This window comes from Anticarsia gemmatalis, chromosome 14 (genome assembly GCF_050436995.1).
Source record: "Anticarsia gemmatalis isolate Benzon Research Colony breed Stoneville strain chromosome 14, ilAntGemm2 primary, whole genome shotgun sequence".
In the NCBI taxonomy this organism is placed as follows: domain Eukaryota; kingdom Metazoa; phylum Arthropoda; class Insecta; order Lepidoptera; family Erebidae; genus Anticarsia; species Anticarsia gemmatalis.
In genome coordinates this window covers 8,633,149-8,657,791 of record NC_134758.1, presented here as the reverse complement: position 1 = coordinate 8,657,791, position 24,643 = coordinate 8,633,149, and the positions used below count along the sequence as shown (strand labels likewise).

The 24,643-nt window shown below is 33.0% G+C and overlaps 1 protein-coding gene across 2 annotated transcripts in view; it reads left to right on the top strand.

Moving 5' to 3' along the window:
- The first annotated feature begins 2,933 nt into the window (after positions 1–2,933).
- Positions 2,934–24,643, top strand: part of tfc (Brevican core protein triforce) — a 91,024-nt gene continuing 69,314 nt past the window's right edge. Inside the window, exon 1 of one of the 2 annotated variants that reach the window (XM_076122380.1) lies at positions 2,934–3,247. In XM_076122380.1, coding sequence (XP_075978495.1) covers positions 3,151–3,247 — 97 coding nt within the window. In that variant the 5' untranslated portion in view covers positions 2,934–3,150. The remainder of the gene's footprint in view (positions 3,248–24,643) is intronic. The other variant, XM_076122381.1, reaches the window with a different exon arrangement.

Here is a 24,643-nt window from a genome sequence, read left to right as displayed (position 1 = left end):
TTTGCGAACGCCATGTTGATTAAAAAAGTAAACTTCGTTCCGTTTCATCCAAACAATATTATAACTTAAACTCCCAAAAAAACTTTTGAATTTTATACAGATGGCAAATAAATGTCCATTGCTTAATAATTCTTTGCCTATTTGCAAAAGATGTTTGGAAGTTCTTTTAAAGAAATATGGAAGCTGGTCAGAACATAAAATTTTTTGTTCAGCTTCATGGCGATCCTGACTTAATGTCTATTTCCGCTGATAACACAGTACCAGATAGATATTAAATAAAATATATCAAAAAATATTTTAAAGTCGTTACTTTACTTCATTCATGTTACAAGCAGAAGTCTTTAAACAGTTAATGTTAATCCAACGTTCGATTCCCAGGCTCGGCAAAATGCTAGTACGGTTGTATTTGTCTACGCTTTGTACTAAAAAATGTGAATAATAAGCATGTTTTGGGCAAAAATAAACTGAATAAGTTGGGATACTTAATTGAGGGCGATTATTATTTAATAATGATAAAAAATTGGAAATAAATTAGTAGATAAGGGATCATAATATGATAATCAATTTGATAGTTATTACGAAAGTTTTTGTACAGTAGGTTACTTTCATATTGGTTAAAAGCGAACAGCATATCGTAATAAACATTTAATTCTCATCTGGTCTATTTCACCTGAAATAGGTCACCTGAATCTGCAGCGTCATTGCTGACGTCATGTTATCAGGGTAAAGGGCCCAATACACGCAGCACTATTTATTGAATATCGATGACGTAGTACTGACGTCACCGGATGTCTGACGTCAGTAAAAATATAAGAGGTTAAAGGTAAATATAATTTACTAAAATACTTTTACGAATTAACTCTACAGAGCCATAATTTCTTGAATGATAGGTTGACAGCTTTCTTTAGATAAAGCTACAACGTAAATCCGTTAATTGTTTGAAAGTTGTTTAAATTTTGTTTCATTAATTTGCAATTCCTACTTGGAATTCATAGTATCCATATTAATAATTGTGCATTATTAAGAATTATAATTTCGTAGTTAAAGGATGAAGCACTCGACTTGCGTTTTAGAGATATGCAAATATTATTACGTATTGAGAACAAAGATACAACCATGCTTTTCGAGATAAATTAACACTTTGGAATATCTATTTGCTTTTTTTTTCAGCTTTCAAGCCGGGTCATGACCCCTATAACTTCTCACGTTACATATGCGACAAATACCAAAATGACAAAATTATACAATAATTAAGAATACAGCCCGATCACTAATGGTCAATTAAATCTTATGAAAAACTAATTTATAATTTGCCTCCTTATTTAACTAAATAGGCAACTTTAAATCCGAGCTTAGCTTAAAACTAGCTAGACTATAATATTAAGAATAATTGGCTAAATTTTCGCATATTTTGCACCGTCATTGAGTAACTGATAATTAATTTAGTTATGGATTCCGATTCGAGAAAAAATATTATATTTATGCAGGCTTAAAGATTAAAACTGCTAGAGGGGCTTTTATGAATAATCTGCACCTTGCAAAGTCATCGTATTCGACTACGCTAAATGAAGAATTGAAAATAATTATGCTCATCCTTTAAGATAGACTAGCTCTTCACGAGAAGACTTTAAACACATCAATTCAAAACTCCATAATCCATAGAGAGCAGTTAATCGTAGTAGTCGTAAAGATCGCTTTCATACCCAATTTAAAAACCATAAGAAAAATAAAACCACATTCAGCATTAAATTCAGTCATAATTTCTGGAGCAACCGCTTCAACTTACAGCCAGTTCTACAAGTGAGTAAGTACCCACTTTTTATCTCAACTCATTACGCAAGACTTTCGCTAACGGCATGTAAGTATGCGGGAGGCAAACTTATTGACCTACAACTACCCATAAGATGTTACGAATCGTTGATTCAAGTTTTTTACTCCAACTTTATTTACAATCCAGGTACCTATCTTTATATATATAATTCTTCTGTAAGTGTGTATGTCACTGAACTTCTCTTAAACGACTGGACCGATTTTGATGAAATTTTTTGTATGTGTTCAAGGGGATCTGAGAATGGTTTAGATTCAAAATGTTGTCCGCTGTACAATGTAAAAAAGTTTAAAATTTTCAAATTAAAGACGTGTAGACAGGACAACGTCTGTCGGGTCCGCTAGTAATATAATACTTATAACTATGTACAGCTAGCGTCAGGAATGTGTAAGTACACACTATCATATTTTCAAAAGAATTTTAATATTTTATAGATATAAATGGAGAAATCAATTAAGTAAGTTTGTTGACTAAAAACACAATTGTTTAGTCGATATTTTTGCACATAAAAATCATATTGAAATTTAGAATTATAGATGCTAATTATTCATTGTTGCATAAATTACTTTAATATATTTTAGTTAGGATTCTTGTGATTCGAAATAATTAAAGAAATAATAAAACTTAAACACATTCCACTATTTTCTTTGCGCGGCTTTGACTACGGTAGAGCTACGAGTAAGTATGTAATTAAGTAGAGCATCTGTTTCTAGCTGGGCTGTAAAAAAACGTTAATCATGACTAATAAGTATAACACTTATCAGACACAATTTTGACAATATTTTTTTCAAATTATTGTGGATGTGTAATTTAAGTTACACTTGTCTCCTACTTACATTAAAAAGTAAATACCTATTAATTTGAATAACGTAAAATAATGCTTACATAAACTTATGAATTCGTACTATATTTTATCGCAGATCGTAAAAAAATAATTCATTTTCTAGAAGCTTTTAATAGTAGCGCACACATTGAAAGGCTCTAATAATAATACGATCGACCATCACATGTCTGCGTATCGCGAATACCTGACCGGGTGTAAGCACTTGTTGTGTCGGGTGATAGCGCGCGAAGCCATCGACCGGTCCGCCATCAACGAAGAACTCACGTTGTTCTTTCTCTATACACCTGCGCACGCGCAGCCTCTCAGTATAGTTTCCAAAGGCTGCGACGCACGCTCCTACCACACCGGCCGTCGATGCTCGCGCGAAAATGATATCGAACTTATAAAACACAATTTAAATATTTTTATACCAAAATTTTAAATATATTAAATTAAGTGTTACAGTTGTTCGTAAAGTGAACAGGATTAAATTATAAAAATGAAACTAATTTTTAGTAACGTCCCTAGTGTGCTTCTGTTGTCGCTGGTCATATTGGCGAATGCCCAAAGAACAGCAAACAATTACAGAGATGTTGGTGAGTAAGCATTTAAATACTTAGATAAGCCTTGTAAATACTAGATTGTATTGTATATGTTATATAACAATAATTATAAGATGCTTTGTGTATAATAATAATATAATAAGGCCAATTAGAATTAATTACTTTAGTTTTAATAAGATTCGAAAGTGGAAAGTTTTATAGTTATGTAGATCCTCTTACCGGTGTTTAATTTTCAGTACGTCTTTACTAATTAAGTACAACTTTACATACAAATTTTACATTGATATAAATAAAATTATAATATTATTAATAGGTCACTGAAAGAATCAAGATCGGTCAATGACACCGGTTGATGTTTAGACAATAGAAGTCAATTTATGCAAACATGTATTTTTGTAAATATATGCATCTCATTGAATAATACTGCATACGTTTTTGTATCATTAGTTTATGATATCAGCCTACTTTTTAAAAAAAATATTGACTAATATTAACCGAATAATTTGAATTTAAGTAGTTATTTTGCCAAGTTATAATGATTGAGCTGTTTTGTCCAAATAATCTAATAAGTACCACAATTTTAAGGACATGATTTTGCACAATTTCCTTAATTGATACTGATTATAAATGACATATTAATGTAAACGAAACACGTTTTTAAAATATATTTCTTTCGTAAAACATTTGAGATGTTACGCCGACATACATGGCAGTCATAAACATATTTTTTATCCATTTAGTTATATCATATTAAATCAATATTTAAATGAAATGCAGGAGCACACGTTTAATTATCTATCAAGACGATTTGTAAAAATAATCAGATACTTATGCAAAAATATAATAAATATATCTTACCCACAGAATTTTGGTAGATATGTATGATTATAATAGCAATTGATTGGCCCCTTTAAAAAACATCCTAGCAGGTACTAACTTATGTTCTAATAACAAGCTTAATATCTCACGATTGTCGTGTTTTATCGTTGAGTTGTCAACAAATACAATTTATTACGATACAATGTATTTGAATACAATAAATATCCGACTTCGTTAAATATTAATTATAGTTTTATCTTAAGTTGAACTACCATAATTGTATTTAATTTACGAGATTATGACTAACCCTGAAATCAATGATAACAATAAATAAATTGTTGTGACATTCAGGGTCGCGTATCACTTCGATTGTACAGAAAATCGGACATTAACTTGCCAAAAACGACTCGATTAAATTTTGCACTGATTAAGTGGGACAAATCGGACCAGTGGACGTAAAAAGTGAATTATTTCTTTAAAACCTTGATAAATACTAGTGCACGCACCAAGTTATCTGTCCTACGTTACGTAATTGCCTGTAATATACATAAGAATGCATAAATAAAGCATTTCGGATTGACAGTGGACGCAACACCACTTTTACTTTCGTGACACCGCTGTGGGTGTGATTTCTCTTTCGGAAGCAAGATATCGACTCAATGGATAAATTCTTATATTGCGCAGTTCCGTTATTTGCATTTGATATTTTCATTATCAAGTCTAACAATACGATGTTCAAGGCAAGGATGTTTTCAACGTGTTCACGGATTTACACTTTCAAAGTTGTCAGCATATAAGTTTATAAGTTCATTGACTTCTGAAGTATTATTAATTAGGAATATCTGAAAAGGTCGCCGGCAGAGTAGCTTTATTCTAATCTACAATTCTTGGTATAATTCGTTCGTAAATGGTCCGGTACAAGATTTTTTGGCAACAGTAGGTGGTATTGATTTCCTGTTTTTTGTAAATGTATCGCAACGACTTTGGAGGCTTTTGCAAGATATAAAACCGATCATAATTATTATTGGTTACTCGAAACTCAGAAGGAATAAAAACGTTTGATTTTTCAACAATATGGATTAAATAAATCGTTTTTTAACTTGTAAATGTGTTCAGTGGAAAACTAGCTTCAATTGATATCGTAGATAATTTATACTTATGAAGACATTTTGCATTTTCCTTAAAAAATACAAGGAAAAACATTAGGTTTTAAATATTATATCATCTTCAATACATAAGTATGTTTTGTTGCTAATATAATTTATTAGTCGTCAAACCAACTGGTTTGTCAAAATATCATGATTCTAGACGACCAGTCGCTTCTGCAAAATCAAAATAATATAGCATAACGAAGTTTTTAATTAAGTTGTAGAACATACAATAATGCACATATAATATAATAATAATTACTTAAATGGAGGATATGTCGCAAAACCTACGCGATTACGCCAATGGGATTAGAACCGTATCCAAATTAATTAAACATGTCTCTGATTCCGCAATGTTTGTATAGAAAAAATATTCTGAAGCAAACGGTTTTATAGGCACAGTAAATATACGGTAAGCGATAAATAATTTGCGTAAAAAAAGTGAAATGTCAAAATTGCGATTATGAAATCTGACATTTACATTACAGTAAGCACGAAATGTAGGTATTAAAGTATTTGTATTCCAAAATCTAGAAATAGTATGCTGCATTGCGTGTACTGCAAGGTTAGAATTACAAACATAAGAATAGATTTAAAAAAGGAACATATTTTTGTAGCTGCCAGTCTTTCACTTGTTTATGGCTACTGTTTTATTAACAGGTTTCATAATTATGAAGACGTCGAATTTTTATATAATACAATTTCACGGTAAGACGGAGCGGCTTTTTTGAGAGGTTTTAAAACCACGTAGTCGCAATACAGGTACAAGTTTCTTTTCCAGCATAAAGAAAATTTTAAAGTTCTCTGAACATGGTCAGGTCTTATTAATCGAATAAAAAGAACTAGGATCGTTCGAGATATAGTAATTACAATGCAGGGACTTTTACGATGCCGCAAATGTGTTCATCGCAGGCTTGCTTCATTTTTTTAGTCGTTGATACATCTGGCTAGAGGGCATCCCACTCGCCTTGCAGGTTCATTGTCTTTATTCAAGGACTGAGTACAACATGTCCCCGCAACGAAGCATACAGCATATTGTTCATTTATCTCCACTACTAAAGCTATGTATTGTTTGAAAACCTTATATCACCGATATTGTTTAAATTCATGCATTCGTAAAAACCATAACATCACAAATGCATATGAGAATTAGGTAGATCTATAGCTTTCTATAATCTAGACCCGTTAAAAAAAAATACGATCGAGCATAATCCAGAGGTAGGTTAGACGTTACGTAGATTAAAAATTTAAAAGCTTTGTCTATTCTTTAACCTGCCTGTATCACGAATGACATTGAATTAGGCACGATAGTAAGATGCTCTGACATTATGCTATATCCTTTCGGCCAGTTAAAATAAGGCCTACACGATATTTTGCATACGTGTAGGACGAATGACAAGCCTCTAACTAAATACAAACGAGAAACTCGCGCAATATTGAACATATTTTTAACGATGTGCTAATTTATTTAATATGTTCTTGTTCATAAATAAATACTTGAGCATTTGAGTCATGTTTTCTAGTTCTGTTTTATATAAATTCGTAAGACAAAGACCGTATCCTAAAACGATACATTTATTAGTCACTACCAAAAGTTTAAGCCATTAATATCTAGCTGCAACTTAAACGATTTTTTCATCAAAGCCTAAGTTATGTGATCGTTTTCTGGTATTTTAACGAAGAATCAGTGTACTAAAACAGATGACACAAACAATCGATCTTTCTGACAATTTATAGGTAAAACATAACAAAACATATAGCAGAGATTCAACCATCACTTCGAGACCGATAGTTATTTTGCTTGTGGTTTATAGAATACACATTTTTAAACTTATGTTTTTTTGCCGTCTACGCTTGAAATTAAACAGTAGAATGGAACTGTACGTGAGGAATGAATAGAATAGAATATAGAATGCCTTAAGAATTTCTTAAAAAATCTTATGTAGCTAGGTCTATGCACAATAAATTTACATTCAACATTGTATGCCAGAATGATGGCAAAATTCCGGGTCAATGCTCTGTTATTAACTAAATTATAGTGAGTGAAACTATGTGCATAGATTCTTGATATATTTTCGTCAATGAAGATATTCCAATGTCCTATGAAAACACGGAAAACTAACGATGATTCAAAACAGTTTGTTGGGAACATACTTATAAAGTTTAAACATTACTATAACGGAGTTTACGAGGACGTTTTACCTATTTGAGTAAACGAAGGTTTAAATAAGTCGTTAAATTACTTACGATACCTTGTTTGAAAATTACGTCAACATAGTTAAACGTTGACGTGTAGGTAAACAAATAATTTGTAAAATACCGTAACAAAAATGTTTTTATAAAGGCTACTTTCAAAAATAGGGAGTGATTTATATTATAGACTAGCTGACCCGCGCAACTTCGCTTGCGTCACATAAGAGAATCATAATTTTCCCCGTTTTTGTAACATTTTTCACTGGTACTCTGCTCTTATTGGTCGTAGCGTGATGATATATAGCCTATAGCCTTCCTCGATACATGGGCTATCTAACACTGAAAGAATTTTTCAAATCGGACCCGTAGTTCCTGAGATTAGCGCGTTCAAACAAACAAACTCTCCAGCTTTATAATATTAGTATAGATAAGTGAGAAAGGAAATAAAAGCCAGTTTCTAAGTTTAGAAATAAGTGTCGGATAGCCTACCTCCTGGATAATGTAACGGCAAATGTATTAAAAGCTGCTGACAAAATTTCATCCAAAAGTGGAGAAAACTGGACTAAGACGTTATGAGATATGAAGAATAACATTTTTTTATCTTAGGGTACATTTCTTTGCCACAAATTTAACGAATAATATAAAATCATGCATAGTTCCTACATCACTAAACTGAATCGGTTCTGTAGCATGCAAGAAGTTTTTAGTCACGATACTGTTTCTCGCAAACGCGACCCAAATCAGTAGGCAGCCATTTTTTGTGCGCGGATGTGGTTGTCGGGAAGGCTCTGCTTTGTGGCTTCTATTTGTGCTGACAACGTGAAAGCAAACCCTTTGAGCATCCTACTACCACAATCATAACCGACATATCGCTCATTTGAAAAATGGCATAAGTAGATAATAACTTATGATCACTTATGCCTTTCTTGCATTGAAGGTTATTGAAAATATTAAGGTTATAGTGGCACTTCTTATATAACTGTGGACTATAGTTTCACTACTCCTGGTTAAGTATCAGATAACTTAACAATTTTGCCAGTTCTCTCATACATTTGCTGTCGATTCATCTACAAGATTGGTAGGTATTAAACAGTTATTCATAAGCTATGGAACTTGCCCTAAAAAAAGGAATTCGTGTGCCACAAATATGTTTACGTTCATCTGTTCTAGAATGTATGTTTTCTACTTGTTGTATCAAAACAATGTTACGATTAATAAAAATAAAAGTATAATTTTAACAGCTCAAAATAATCTTAGAGGTCAAAAAATATTTGAAATTGAGGCTTTAATCAACATGATATTAATACCTACCTACCTACTTTATTTTATTAGTTTCATTAGAAACAAAAAAAACATACATTAGTTTTTTTGCATGGTCGTCCTCATTGTGTATCCGATCACGATTATTTAGCGGTCAGATATCCGAACTTAGTATTCTAAATACCATTTAATTGGAGTGTGAGAATCAATGTTTAGAGTACAAATTAACGTAAAATACACTTTTAAAACACGTAACATACGTGAATAAAATATGTTACTAAAAACACGCTTATATTTTTAAATTCCATTAGGCTGAATAATGTATGCCATAGTCAAAACCGAATAACCCTAGCCGTAAACATTCTTACGTTCTAAATTTGAATGCGAACCACCATTTTGAAAAAAAAAAATCATGGCTGTTATTGATACAGACCTAGGTACCTTTTATTTCCTAACTACAAATTGTTAACTGCACAATAAATCATTCAGTTAATATCAATAATGTTAAGTATAATTTATAACAGGCATTATAAAAGATAAATCATTACGATTCTCATAGAATAGCGTTTGCAATTGCGATCATTATTATTGTACGTCAATGAGAACACGATGTACTCTCATTAGTTTGTAGCCGGTTAAATAGGCTTTGTAACTACTTAATAAAGGTTTCAACATTGCAGTAATAAAACAAGACGAATGTGTGACAACGTTTATAAAGAAGATTAGTGGTTGCATTAACCTTGAATCATTTCAATCAATCAAATCAATCATGGAGCAACAAAGACTTTCGGTGTCGGCTCTTGATCGTATGCAATCTTACGAACGCAACGTATATATTTAGGTATATGAGTAGTACATTCAATAACCGTATTAACTCATGCGAAAAAATGGATAAACTATGGTGTTCGCCGGTAATTATTGTTATCAATTTTTTTTTTCAATACGGATAAAGTTGCAGGTATGATTGGAGGAGGCGGGGTGATTGACCTTCTTTCACGTTTTAACGCCTGAATAAATTAGGTTAAGTATGGTATACCTAAGTATATGGTATAAGTAGCAGGATAGAGTCCTGATAGAGTCGACCCCGAAGGATTAAAGGTAGGCTTTATAGTGCAGGCGGAGTTGATAGAGTAGAGTAGGGGGGTAGCCATTATTAAATTATAACATTTAAAATTTTTCTTTGAATCGGTCTGATAATAATGCGTTTGTAGAGCAACATGTCTCGTCGTAAGGGCTTACATGCATCTCACTGTTGTCTGTGGTCGTAAAATCGTCATCATTTTAGCATTCTTGACTTGGCAAAATTTTATCTATAACGTGTTTGTTTGCTTTTGATATCTAAGCTCGTCCATAACTTAAAAAAAACCTGTAAATAAAAATATATTTTACTTAACACTTACATATACCTTACTGCCTTTAAGGTTCCTTTTATAAAATAAACATAGGTATATGCAACCTACTAAACACAAAATATTTAGATCAAAATGCATAAAATGTATACCACTTGTAAATAATTTGTTTATCTATGCAAATATGTAGTCAACAATCATTAATATTGTTGATTCATTATCACGTTTATTGAGTTACCTATATAGATGTAGTTTATTGTAGTTGTGGACTAGAATATCCAGTGCGTTCGATGAGACCCGTCGTCCTTGCCGTACTGAACTACATTCTTTAATAACGGCTGAACACACACTCAAATGTAGAGAAGCTCGTGACTAAGTAATAATATATAATAATGTCCTCCTAGCCGATATACGGCTACGGCGGTCAGTTTCATTGAAACTGGCCATCTGTGCAGGACTTTGTTTATAGTGTCCAAGTGTGTGCACAATACACAGGTACACTCTCTATTCCATCACGCTCATAGTTTGGTGGGACGGATAACCGACACGACCAGTGAGAGGTCAGGCGCAGGACCGACGGCTTTACGTGCTCTCCGAGGCACGGAGGTCTTCGACCTCAACTTCCTAACTCCGGGCAATCTCTAAGAAATTATTGACAGAAAATCTTAGAAAAAACTTTTTGGCCCGACCCAGGATTCGAACCCGAGACCTCTCGCACCGCAGTCGCATATACTACCGACCGCGCCACAGAGGCAGTTTGACTAAGTAACAGCCGCACGGATCGATCTCTGAAGTTAAGCCACAATGGTGAGGTTGTTTCGTAGATGGATGGCCATATTATACGTGTCAAGGTCCTCGTGAAAGCATGTTAAAACTGTGGGTACCGGCTGTCATTTTCAAAGATCTTTGACAGTCGTTAACAGTAGTCAGAAGCTTGAAAGTCTGACAATCAGTCTTACTGAGGGGTGTCGTGTTCAAACCCAGGTAACCGGGTTGAGGATTTTCTTGGCAGTTGCTCTATGTAAAATACTGGTATTCAGCTGCATCTAGTGAGACTTTTATTTGTCTGCGTGCACGTAAAGTGACTTTTGATTGACGTTTTAAGTAGATAGGTATTGTGCCTTAAGCAACGTCAAAAAAATCGTTAATAACATTATAGATATAAGAACTATTTTACTAGTAGGTATTAAAAAAGAATCCTCTGATAACCTAGATGCCTTAAGTTTTAGTTTTTGCTGTTATTAATATTATTATGTCCTTTTTGTGTGAAATTTTGTAAATAATCAAAATGTGCTTAATCTAGCATAGAAAAAGAAAAGAAAAAAAATATTCACAACATTATTTTTTTCTCTGTCGCTAATAGCTTTTAAGGTAGGTCAATAGGTGGAAAAAAATCTATAAATAGACTTTGTAGTATAAGGAGCCTAAGCTTTGCGACCTTGTCGAATACCTACATGTAATCTTTGCCCATTACATTTGAATTGCAAATTCGGAAATCTGTATGACTTTTTTACACTTTTACGATGAAACTACATTTTTATTAGTCCTTAACTGTTTGTAATAAAATCGATTTTTAGATATCCTATATTTTTCTATTTCTTATGAGCAGATGTATCTGACCTATCAAATAGGTGCGAGACGACATAATTAACTAACAAGTTGTTGAACAAAAAAACTCATCTATATGTTCAGACTATAAAAAATTCTAAAAGTCTACATCATTAAGTATGTAGGTGTATTCTTGACCTCTGATATCACAAAAAGCCTTGAACTCTATGAGTCTGAGGCAGAATTGTCAAAAATTGGATTGCTTTTTAAAAATCACAAGTTATTTTAAAGTATGAAATAGGTCTACTATGAAAATCAAAGTTTATACGTTATGAATCTGTGGTTTGTCGGTGCTGACGAGGACTCAGGTTTTGGGTATAGGTTTTTCTAATTTAACAAGATTTTTTTTCAATTACAGCAATTTGGTAAGTTGCCCCGGTATATTGCAATTATATTGCTGCTAGGTAAGCAAGCTAAGCTTAAGTAGGCATTAACTCACCCTGTATAACATGGGAGTTGGGACTAACATTGTTAATGGCGAAATTTACATATATACATACTCCTCTGCTTACGCCTTTGGTTACGCTATGTGACATTATGAGCGTATACATACATCTATACTAATATTATAAAGCTGATGAGTTTGTTTGTTTGATTGTTTGTTTGTTTGTTTGTTTGAACGCGCTAATCTCAGGAACTACAGGTCCGATTTGAAAAATTGCGCGGGTCAGCTAGTTTTTAATATTTCTTGAAATAAAATATGAAAGTAAGTCACACTTCCTACTACGAAAAAAGTATTAATTTCTTCCACCTACAGATAAATTCGGTAGTTAGACCCTAAAATGTCAGAAAGTTCTCAAGAACTTTATATGTAGCATTGATTACATAGTTGAATAATATTCCAGCGATACGTGGGCGTGTTGAATGTCTGTGTCACGGTCCAAACCGCGGTGACCGATGACCTAAACATCCGTAAACTGACACTTTCCACACATTACTGACGATCGCCATGAAAAAAGTTTTGGTTACCGCTAGTAAAAATTGATCGCGAAATTGAGACATGAATTTATTTGGCACCATACGCATCGAGTATTATCAAACTTAATTAATTATATTATAGTAGTTTTAGTCTTATTCTATCGAGGTTTATATTTTTTGCGGCTTCCCATGTTACAGATTTTGTCTCCTTATTTTTAAAACAATCTATAATATAGCATTAACTATTTGCGTGATTGATCAAAATGTTGCTTCCCGACAACGCCCAATAACAAATAAAAAAAGAGAAATACAATCTCACAATACTACAGGAAACTTAAAGTGCAATAAAACATAAATTATCACCTTATTATGTAGATTTTTTACAAAGCCGTTGAAAGCCGCTGATTAATTATAGTCATTGGACTGCTCATATCGCTACTACATTTACACTTTCTTCGATTTTATCGAGTGGTCCAACAATCTTCGATATTTCGTAAGCCGATGAGGCGAGGAGTGCACATAAATCAAAGATTATTCTGTTATAAATCTGTAGTGGTTGTGTACGGAGCGAATTTCTTATGAAACATTTTAAGCTTCAACGAACCATTATGAAGGAGAAGAGCCCAAACCGCAAACTTTACAATGATATTTGCATGGAGATATTACGTAAAATACTTAGGTACTTGACAAATTTTATTGTAACAAAAATATGCACGAAAGGACTGCATATGAAAGATTTTTTTTTTGTAAAGGGTACTGCAAAATCGTTATAAAAAAAGAAGCAATATGGCTGTATTGATTTTCTACTCGTGAGTCGAATTATAAGAACCCCAAATATGTTGATATGGCGCATAACACGAACTTTATTATTCCAGAAACTAGGTTAAGCCGACCTATGATTAATGCCGCAGCACTTTTTCGAACCGAAAAGCATTCAAAGAGTAGCAACGAAACAGGAAAAGCTTACAAAAAAATAACTTGCAGCTAAATAATGCCCATGTTTGCCGTTCGTCGGCTTGCGTAAATTTACAAACTGCTATTGTTGGTAAAGTTACGAACATCGCACAATAGTTGGTAACAAAACAATACTACCTTATAATGGCTTGTTTTATGGTTAACCATAACGCTTATTTTATTCATTATGATCAAAGTACTTGTAAGAAAGTTACCTTTCTATCCTCACGTTCGACTTAGCATACTTTCTTTACATATTAAAATAAATAGCTTGCATGCATTATAATTTAAAGTCCGAAGATAATATCTAGTAACTGATTAAAGGTAAATAACGTGTCTATTATATTATTTGTAGTTCATGAGCGAGGTGTTAATTACAGTTCGTTTAAAATGTGAAAGTTATCACATGCGTTATATCATATAGCTATATTTTATTGACATTCACTGTGGCGTTTCTACCAATCAGTACAGAAAATCATTTAACGGAACTGTGAAAAGGAGTGAATGTACAGCTTAACTGTAGTTTTCAGCAGGATCTTACGCGTTACTATGGTAGTTCAATAAATTAGTATAGAGCCTTATAGGCTCGGTTAGGTACACTATATTTAGGATTTAAAACATCGTCAGGTAATTGCAGGTAACGGTCGACGGCTTTTTGCACCTGCGTTACTTTGGAATCACACCAAATTATTCGAAATCTAGATAAATCATCCATGCCAAAACTCTTCACTGAGTTGTCAGACTATAGTGGCCTATATTTAGTGCCTAGGTGATACTTCTAGGACCTACATGACCTAAGCAAACAAATACTTACTTATAAAAACATATTTCTAGATTTTTCTGTTAAGTCCGGTTGACCCCACAATCATTTTGTTTGAATTTCTGCCTAGATGCAGCGCCTAGGTTTTTATATAAAGTATATCATCAGATAGGTGCTATTATTTTACCATTAAAATTTAGAATAGTTTTATTGGTTATAGAACTAAAAAGCAAGTGTTATTGAGTGACCTTATTATCATCTTAATGTAATAGTTCTTTTGCATCTATAAAAGTTCGTAAAAATATAAGAAAAGCTCTGTGGATTCTCTATTTTTTGCTTCTAATGATATTTTTATTTTTCTTGCGTTTTCGATTTAAAATAAGGTAAAAATGAACTTAATAAGTAATTAAGATGCTATGATTTCTTTTCATTTTAGTTAATTACCTATTAAAAACAGAATTTTATTACACTTAAGGACGTTAAAAAGCATGTGACTATGAATAAAAACGCTCTTTCCTAATGACATTTAACTAACATTACCTATTTCTATCATGGAGGAATTTATTTCCTTCAACATCTATACAAATACATTATTGGTATAGCAAGACACACCTTTTCATAAACAGTAGTCCAACAACTTAATAGAGAGTGTTAGCATGCACGATTTATGTAGACTAATTAAAGTAGTCACATAGGCCCCCGTCAGCTGCATAGACCAGCACCTCATTGACGCTCTAAATTCTAAATTTTTATACCTTTGCCAGCAGCAAACCTTGCATACATAGCTCTACTAAGATGTCGGTCTGCAGTCAAGATTAAAAACTCAAAAAGAAAAAAAACTGTCATTGCGGTCCCTAGTATTGGCATCTTACCCAGACTACATGAAAAAGTAGTAGTATACCCGCGGGAAATTATTATAACAGCGGCGTCCTAGTTATTAATATTTATTTTGACATTTCACAAAGGCCTTCCAGAAGTTCTTGGTGGATAAAGGGAGGCTTTTACACTTTGTACGTGAACAGAGCAAATGTATTACAGTTCTGTTGTTCCATGTTTACGTCCTGACTCCTGTTGCGATGAATATTGTGTTTATTTATTTCGTGACCTTTTCACGTGTCACCGCGTGATGCGTGAGTTTAATTTTAGAGTTTTCTGTGTATTGTTTTTTTTATGTATTCTCTGTTATAATATTTATGAGAGAATAAAATCACGCGATATGGAAGACGGCGACTACATACTTTGATGGTTTTTTAATTACACATTAAAAACTAACAATGACCAAGGGCTTTTTTAAAATCAATCTGCAGTGGACCCATTCTTACTATGCCTGGCTTAAGACTGAAGAATTTCAGATTTGAAGCATTTTTGTCACGTATGCAATCCAAAGTTACACAGTTACTTTAATTTTGTTTTTCCTTTATAAGAGTATTTTTTAATAACCACTATATTGCTTATTGGGAAAGCAATATGTCTACAGAAAACTAAGACCGGGACTAGTAACTTTGTAACATAACAAATATCTCCAGAATAAATAATACTAAACATTCTCTACATCTCCGTACAGAGGCAATTTACCGGATAGACTCTTACTTCTCTATAAGAGATCTAAAACGATTCCGCGAGACGTGAACATTTTGCGTGCACTTATTCCATTTCGCAATATCCGCACTCGATTCCATGCATTTACTGCAACGGTTATAATAACAGTTTTTATGACAGATATAACGATGAGGGCAGTTATAACAGTTATAAACACTGCAGTTTCCACTGTTAGGTAACAAATGATTGATGTGATTTGTCAACTTTGTTTTTTAATTGCTCTATGTTCAAAAACATCCTCGCTTGCCTCTTAATATTTGTATTGTAAACTAAATATTTTTCTTCTTCGCATAAAATATGTTTTACTTCTCTCTTTAGTTGTAGTATCGCAGTGTGTGATATGGTTGTCTTTACCATTGTAAGAATGTTTTGACCGCAAATTCACATAAGATTTGCAATTTCCATATCGTTTTTTGAAGTCTTCGTCAAGGCTTTTTGACTTCTTCGCCTCAATAAATAGCATTCATCCGCAAGTATTGCTAACAAAATGATTACAAATTACACCTACACAATTACTTACAATGACTTACATCATAATATAATTGGATTGTACAGTACATATTCGTTTCCATACAACTACAAATATGTACACCATTCTCATCTCTGGCCTTCGCGTGCTAGCCTTCCATTCATTATGAAATTCGCGAAGAACACTTAATAACATAGTCGTCAATCTTATGATACAACAATGATATTGTAACTGCATACCTAGATTCTATCTAGAAATATTAGCCATTAATCAATTTTATGTGACTTTTCACGCATTTTTTATAGGTCAATCGATCTATCTTCGGTGTGGTCAGAGGTAAATCGAAACGTCAAGCGGTTAGATTGGATTTGAATTAAATAATAGATACGATGGTTAAAGTGCAAGGTGTTGGAAAATACTGGTGTTCATTTAGGTCTTACTAGTGATTATTTAATAATGAGAAACTCACGGATGAGCTTAAGATTTCAAGAAATAACATTATTTACAAACTTGGAAACAAGAAACGCAATAATCGAACTAAATTATAATAATCCGTTGAACATGAACCCTTAAGATTACTAAATATACAATATAGATTATATTACAAACCAGAGCGTATTTAAAATTTGAATTGACACAATGTATTTCCTTCATAGTACAAGACACTTTTAAAAAGTAATTTTCTGCGTAATTTTGAACAGCCCACGTGCAAGCAATTCTTTGGTGTGATAATGTAGTCACGGAAAAGCTCTTGTGGTTAACTGTTTTCTTATCTCCTAGATAGGTGATAGTCCCTAATAAGAAACTTTCTAACCAGCTTAAACTGTGCTAAACCCACTATTTTAACTTTACGCTCCTATAAAATCGATGTTACACCAACTTGTTCTGTTTATTGGAAACCTAGTGCCACAGCTTGTTTAACTCGATGCTCTCTTAAATCCTAACCAACGACTTAGCGCTTTACATTCCCAACTTTAGTGCTTTTATGTGTAACGATAGGAGAGCAAATAATCACTCTACGGTAGGTTTCATGGATTTTCTATACTTAATCGGTCTCATCGATCTGCTTTGATCTATTATCAAATTACTTTCCATGTCGAGGCAGCCTTTAATTGAGGCAACACTAATTTTAAGTTTTTACGTATGTATCCTATTATATACTCATTCCTGGTGTATGCTTTGTTAGTTGTCCTAAATAAATAAACATCACAAATGTCTGCACCGAGAACGAGGTTTCTGGTTCGATTTCCAAGTCGTACATTCTGTTATAACATGGGATTAGCACTACTAAGGGCTTAACATGGCTGCATTTCATACTTCTCTGCTTACTTTCGTGTATAACAGGCGTAAAGTTACAAAAAAACAAATATAAAAGTCTTTTGTTGAGCATTATTTTTACACAAAACAAATTTATTATCATTTGTGTAATATAAGTAATAAACAAATAATTATTTACGATGTGCAACAGTTATGTTAAAAGCCTACGGACATAATAGAAGGGCTCTAATTACTTAACAGCATTTTGTTACGTATGTATTGTTTATACTTATGACCTTTTTGTTTTACGTTGCTCAATATTATTATGTACAAATAATATAAGTGTTTTAATACCAAAATGACTACGGTTATTTCAACAATTCATTTTTCAAAGGATGATGGGTGAGATAGACCGAAGAACGTGCTCAATGGCGTGTAATTGGAGAAGTCCAAGTCTAGCAGCAGACTGGTATAGGCTATTGATGATAATTATTCTGTTAAATTAAATATCTGACTAAAATCTTACTGAAAAATGCCAAGAATTTGGCTAGTAGTTTTTTATGTATCTTATTATCTGTGCTCATCTGTCCCCTCATAACTTCTAAACCACTAATCATACATACAAACATACATGCATACATAAAATCAGGCCTTTTTCCTATAGGTAGGTAGAGATCAAAGAATCATCTTTATAAAAAAATAGTTTCCTTAGCTAGGATAGTCTGGCAATTTAATAGTCAGCTGGTTACCTAACGTAATTCCATAATTTTATAAAGTAGGTCTACTCATGATTACCTGTCTAGAAATAGTAATAACGTTTACCTCTTTCGCAATAAGTTAAAGCAACAAAGATCAGATTAAATTCAAATCTACTCTTTAAGTAATAATATTTCGTAAGTTAAACAGAACAATCAGAGTACATTAAATAATAAGTATCATCATACAATTACTCAATTACTTAATCAGATGATAAAGATCTTTGTTAAACTAGACAACATTTCATGGTCTACAAATCGCAAGACGGTAAAAAGAAAATCACGAAAACAACACAAATTATGTATAATTTATGTGCTTTTTAACACTTGCTTCTACTGGCGACTTTGCTCATGTGAATAGATTTTCCGAAATAAAAAGTATCTTATTGGTACGTAATTATTTAGGCGTAAAGAATCTGTTTGTCAAATGTCATCAAAATACGATTCAATAGTTTTGTGTTAGTGTTACAAAATACAAAAGCTATACAAACGAACTTTCGCATTTATAAGATTGAAAAGATTGCCCAGTATAATGTATTACATATGTTAATCCAGTTTATAAACAGTTTTAATCATTATAAATGTTCGAATATGTTCTGAAGATTTTTCGCAAAATAGATAACACACATAAATCCTTAAAAACGTTCGCATATGTAATTGTAGTAGGAAATAAAATTCAACATAAAGAAATAGGCATATTTTCAAAACGCTAATTGCAAATTTATGAGCATGTTATAAATCTTAGCCATGTGATTAAGAAATCGTATCTTGGAAACAGTGCGTTACGATTGGTACGCTTACGTAAAACGAAACGTTAAATGTTTTACTTTTAAAAGTGCACTAATATAAGTGAACTAGATGCTCGAACATTGCGACAGTGTGCGTGGAAGTTTTATGTTTTAAATATGTAATATGAAACACATATTATATGGTAATTGTTAGATTAAAGACGGTTGCAGTCACACATACATGTAGACAAAGGTATACTAATATAGTCCCATGTAATAGGGGGCGAGCGTGTTGCTATAACAAGCACGCTACCAAACTATTGAGAAATATTCTAAAAAAATTGAAACTAAAAATCGAACCCGGGATCTCAGTGAAGTTAAGCAACCTTTGACGCTGTCAATAGCAAAAGGGTTGACACTTTCGTGTAAAGTATTAATAAACAATTTCAACTCGTTAGATACAGTAAGAAAAATAACTTAAAAAAAGACGGAATTAGCGTCTAAAGTCACTTACAACTAATTGACACTGAGCAAATGAAACAAAATAATAGTGAAATAATTAGTGCTTGAATGACTTGCATAACAGTAATCGGTAGGCGCTAATTTGTAACGGATTTATCGGTTGTGAGCAAGTAAGGCCAAGTTCGATTACCGCATATTACGATAGTGTTTTTGTCTTTTGTTACAATAAGTTGAGCGATTGAAAGCATAATCGTTAATTGAGGTTAAGACTACGTTCTTTTGATGTATTAGCCAAGTACAATTTCGAAGCAATCCTTGTGAGAAAGCCTCACTTGAAGTCAAACACATCATGCGTTATATGAAGAGTGTGGGGTGAAATATTAATAAGCTAAGTAAAAAATAGTCGGCGGAGACGGAGCGGGTCCGAACGGAGATGGGGTTATCTTCCAACTGAAGGGTATTGAAGTCTACGGAAAAGACTTTTACCTTGACATAGGCTAAATAAAAAAACATTTTATATTTGAGTGTCAATAAAAAAATGCAGAATATACTGCCAAAAAACTAAAAAAATGTGCGCAATATATAAATCAATATTCAATGACCGAAATACATAAAAACCGCATGTCCTTATACCGAGTTAACTTAAATAGTACTCAAATAGGTGTGTCCACATTTCCACACATATTTATTTAGTCAAATATTACAGACATCGCTAGATTTGGGCAATGCACTGCTTATTAAGTACGTTTGAAAAAACGGAACGTAACTAACTCGTTAGGACGACGGCGACGGTGGAGCACTAGAAATCAGGATTATTTATGATTTCCATAGAGTAAGGCAAAGTTTGTATAGATTTGTGTTATTGCAGTTTCTAAGTAAATGGTTGCATTGTCACCGTATTAGATCTGTTGCTAAGACTGTTACAATGCAAAGTCTACTTTAGATCTCTTTTAACTATAATCAAAGAATATATAATATATTTTAATGCTACTATACCAAGATAAATAGAAAGCATATTAAAGGTCCTTTGAACAGAAACAATTTAATTTGAAAAACAAAGATTTGGATAAAAAAAATGGAAAGAAAATAGCTTTAAAGGAAATAATATGAAGCAATTATATTGGGTTAATAGCCATAAAAACATTTTGTCATTTACATGTAAATTCTTTCTTTATGACTCTTGCAAAACAATTTGCAAAATGTAATAATACATTTCTTGAACTAAAACAAAAATAAAAAATCTATTAACTGAAAATATGAATTAAATAACAATAACCAAATTTGAATAGTTTATATTCAGATCAATGGACCATTTGTTAAAGTTCACTAGAGTGATAACATTTTATTGACATCGTAAAATCAAATTAAAATGAATCAGACACATGCGTATATTTCTATTCAAATTTCTTAATGCTTCTAGTCTGTTATTTGAGCTGAATATGTAGTAATAATAGGTTTATTTCTCGATACTAAAATGCATTATGTAATTTTACTTATCTTAAGTAAGAATTCACATAAATATGTCAGTTAATATCTAATGTAAATGCTAATAACGCAAATGTTTGATTCTACGTTCAACATAATACTCGCAGAATTAATTTTTATCACTTCTTGCGCATTTAATTAACAAAATCTAATAGGTATATGAAATTCTCGCGTCACAGTTTTCGTTGCCATACTCCTCCGAAACGGCTTGACCGATTCTCATGAAATTAGGTGAGCATATGGAGTAGGCCTGAGAATCGGCCAACATCTATTTTTCACACCACTAAGAGAAACTATATTTTTTTAAATTTATATGGCAAAACAACGTTTGCCGGGTCAGCTAGTATGAAATAAAACAGCATCTGAAAACTTCATACATATAACTGCACGTTTGGCGCAGTGGTTTTAGCGGTCATCTCGCCGCAAAAACCGTAGCGCTGCGTGTGGTAGTTTCGAATCCCACTGGGGACAAATCTTTGTGTGATGAGCACGTGTATTTGTTCTGAGCCTGGTTATCAATTTATATATATAAGTATATATTTAGAAATATATAAGTTTGTTTATCAGTTATTTGGTTACCATAGTACAGGCTCTGCTTAGTTTGGAATCAAATGACCGTGTGTGAATTGTCCAAAATTAATTAAAATTTTATTTTAATAACCGTATTCATCAACATAGCCTTTCATCCAACTACCGTAATCGACTAGAATAAAACCATCCTAGTCCTGAGGGAATTTTTCAACTATGTACATACATTTTTACATGACATTCTAAAATCCGTTCCATAGAAAGATAATGTGTTGCAACATTTTCTCTTGTGGTATCAAAATCAAGCTGAAAAGTTTATGCTTATTAACTTAGCACTTATAACAACCGCAAACTGACCTATTGCAAGTACTTATGTGCTCAAAAAATGATTTGTTATTGATTGTAAATGTGTTTCTTTTTCAGGTAAGTTCGAAACCTTGAACTCGTAACTTGGTGCCCTCGGATGGTGAATATTGCTTCTTCTAACATATATTATTATGTTAAAAGTATTTGATTGTATCTAACATACGTAGAATATTTGAAACTTTTATTTGTATTTGATTGTCGTGTCTTTTTTGTATTGAAATACTTGCGTAAATGCATATCAATTCTTAGTCCACGTTATAAAGGTTTGATAAGGTTGCGTTACGTTTGCATTGCTCATCTTCCTGCACAGATTGCCATACATAACGACAATATTATAATGATTGACATAATTTTGTCTTTCAAAGATACAAATTTTAAGAAATTTAAATGTAATGGGAAAAAGTATTCTAACTGCATCTACAGAAATAAAAGAGTAATGCCGTAGTTATTGATGTAAGCATGGAAAAACGATTTACATTGATTTATCACATCGATAAAGTTCTTTATAAAAAAGTCATAAATAATAACATTAAATTTTCATTTAATTAAGGGAATAACTCATGGATTACAGTAAATTGAACGGATATACGTTGAAGCAACGTTGTTAATAACACACCAGATTTATTGCAGTTTTTTCAGTAAATGTGCAATATAATCTGATTATCGATCATGATAAAGCTAAGGGCAGGAAAGATGATCTAATTATCTGTATGAAGCGTATTCAGCAATATTCAGTATTATCAATTTAAAAAACTCGCCCGAGGTGATAAACCTCTTTATGTAATACCTCTGGAAATGAGAGAGGGATTAGACTTTGAATCCACCACGCTAGCCAAAACCACCAAGCTAGTTATATCTCTGTAATTGGCATAATATGATGTCCATACCACCTTGTTGATAACTAGAATAGTTTTTTTGAGGCGCCCATAGCCAGTTGCGCTCACCGGTTGGTAAACGATCTGTGGGTTAAGCAACCGTTGGCGCGGTCATTCCATAGATGGGTGACCGCCTAGTGGTATTTGATCTGGGCGTCTCCGTGCTTCGGAGGTCACGTTAAAAGTCGGTCCCGGTTGTTGTCTACTAAGATAACAGTCGTTAAGCCACGTCAAAGGCCTTCTCGGGCGGCTTGAACAACTTTGACACTAGGTTGACCACTAACCATACGACAAACAAACAAACACTAGAATAGTCCAGTTTCAAAATATCCCTCATTATTAACCATCTACTTAACGGAAATGGTGTACGGTACTTATTCGTAAGCAAAACAAGCTCCTATTTTATAGTTTGACAACTTAGTAGAGACCGTAGTATGAAAGATTTATCTAGATTATAAATAACCATTCCGGAACACCAACTCAGCTGCATAAGCCTTTGTGTCTCTGATGTACTTAATTTAGAATTTTGTATACCTCCGACAGCCGCGAACGCTGCATACAAGGCACTCTACTTAATACTAACTATTTACTACTAGAGGCGCTCACCGGTCGGTTAAGCAACCATTCTCGCGGTCATTCAGTAGATGGGTGACCGCACAGTGATGTTTAAACTGGGTGTCTCCGTGCTTCGATCCCCGTTGTTGTCAATGAATATAACAGTTGTTAAGCCACGTCAAAGGCCTTTGGGAGGGTTGACCACTAACCATACGATACGAAGAAGAAGACTACTGCGCTATAATCTAAGTTGTCAGACTATAGTGAACATCTAACTGCAGTTACGCGTGCTCTAAATCTACACAAACAATCGTAGGAACATGAATAATAGCCAGCCATTGGCACTAGTTGAGACCACTTTCACAGCCAGTCTCGGTACAGAGTGCATTAATTAATCCGAGAAACTCGATAGATTATACAGATCCGATCTGAATTCGTTACAGAATTTGTAAGTTACGCGAACTATGCGACATGATGATTACAATCTGTGATTGGAAAACGTTGTCTTATATGGAATTTGAAACTAAGGTTACAATATGTACTTGTTTTTGGTTTGACTGTTATGAATCAGCTATTTAAGATGCTATTATTACGGTCCTATTGATAGAGTTTTAACGAAAACAAATTGTGATAAAAAAATTTTGCCGTTTTCCAAATCTATACAAATTCTATTAGATATTGTATGAGTATACGTTCTTACCCCCGGGTTCTGAGGTACATTTAGGGGTAATTTATCTATTCAATAGCTTTTAAACTCATAAAAAAGCTATTGAATAGATAAACTACCGTCATTTTGTTTGTCGTGACTTAAGTATCTAGTTAATTATTTCAACTTTGATTTTGGTAATTCAAATACCAGTAACAGATTAATATTATTAAAAGCTTATTATATCTCATCTAATAAAGACGACATTCATTATTCTACGGTTACAAAATACAAATCTATAACACATAGAACTGAAGCTACAATAAATGAAACACGACTAACAAATTACTATTCTAAGTGGATTGCTTTGAAATCTATACGGCAATTACAATAAAATCGAGGATTGCCATATCCAAGAGCTGCAGTACAGTTGTTTACAACCACGAAGTACTGCGATGCCTCCGAAGATAACGCGCCGGTACATTTCAGGCGCGAATCAACGAGCGCAAAACTAGTCTAACAACCACACATATAAAAATAGACCTTACAGTCTGAGGTATAAGGTTGGTTTTCGCTTGTGTGCAAGTTTTGCTGTAAAATGATTATCCAGTTGCGTGGAAACTACGGCTAAACGGTTTACGTTACAATTTCGTGCATCAATTTTCAATTTGATATGGATTTCCAATTTTTATGCA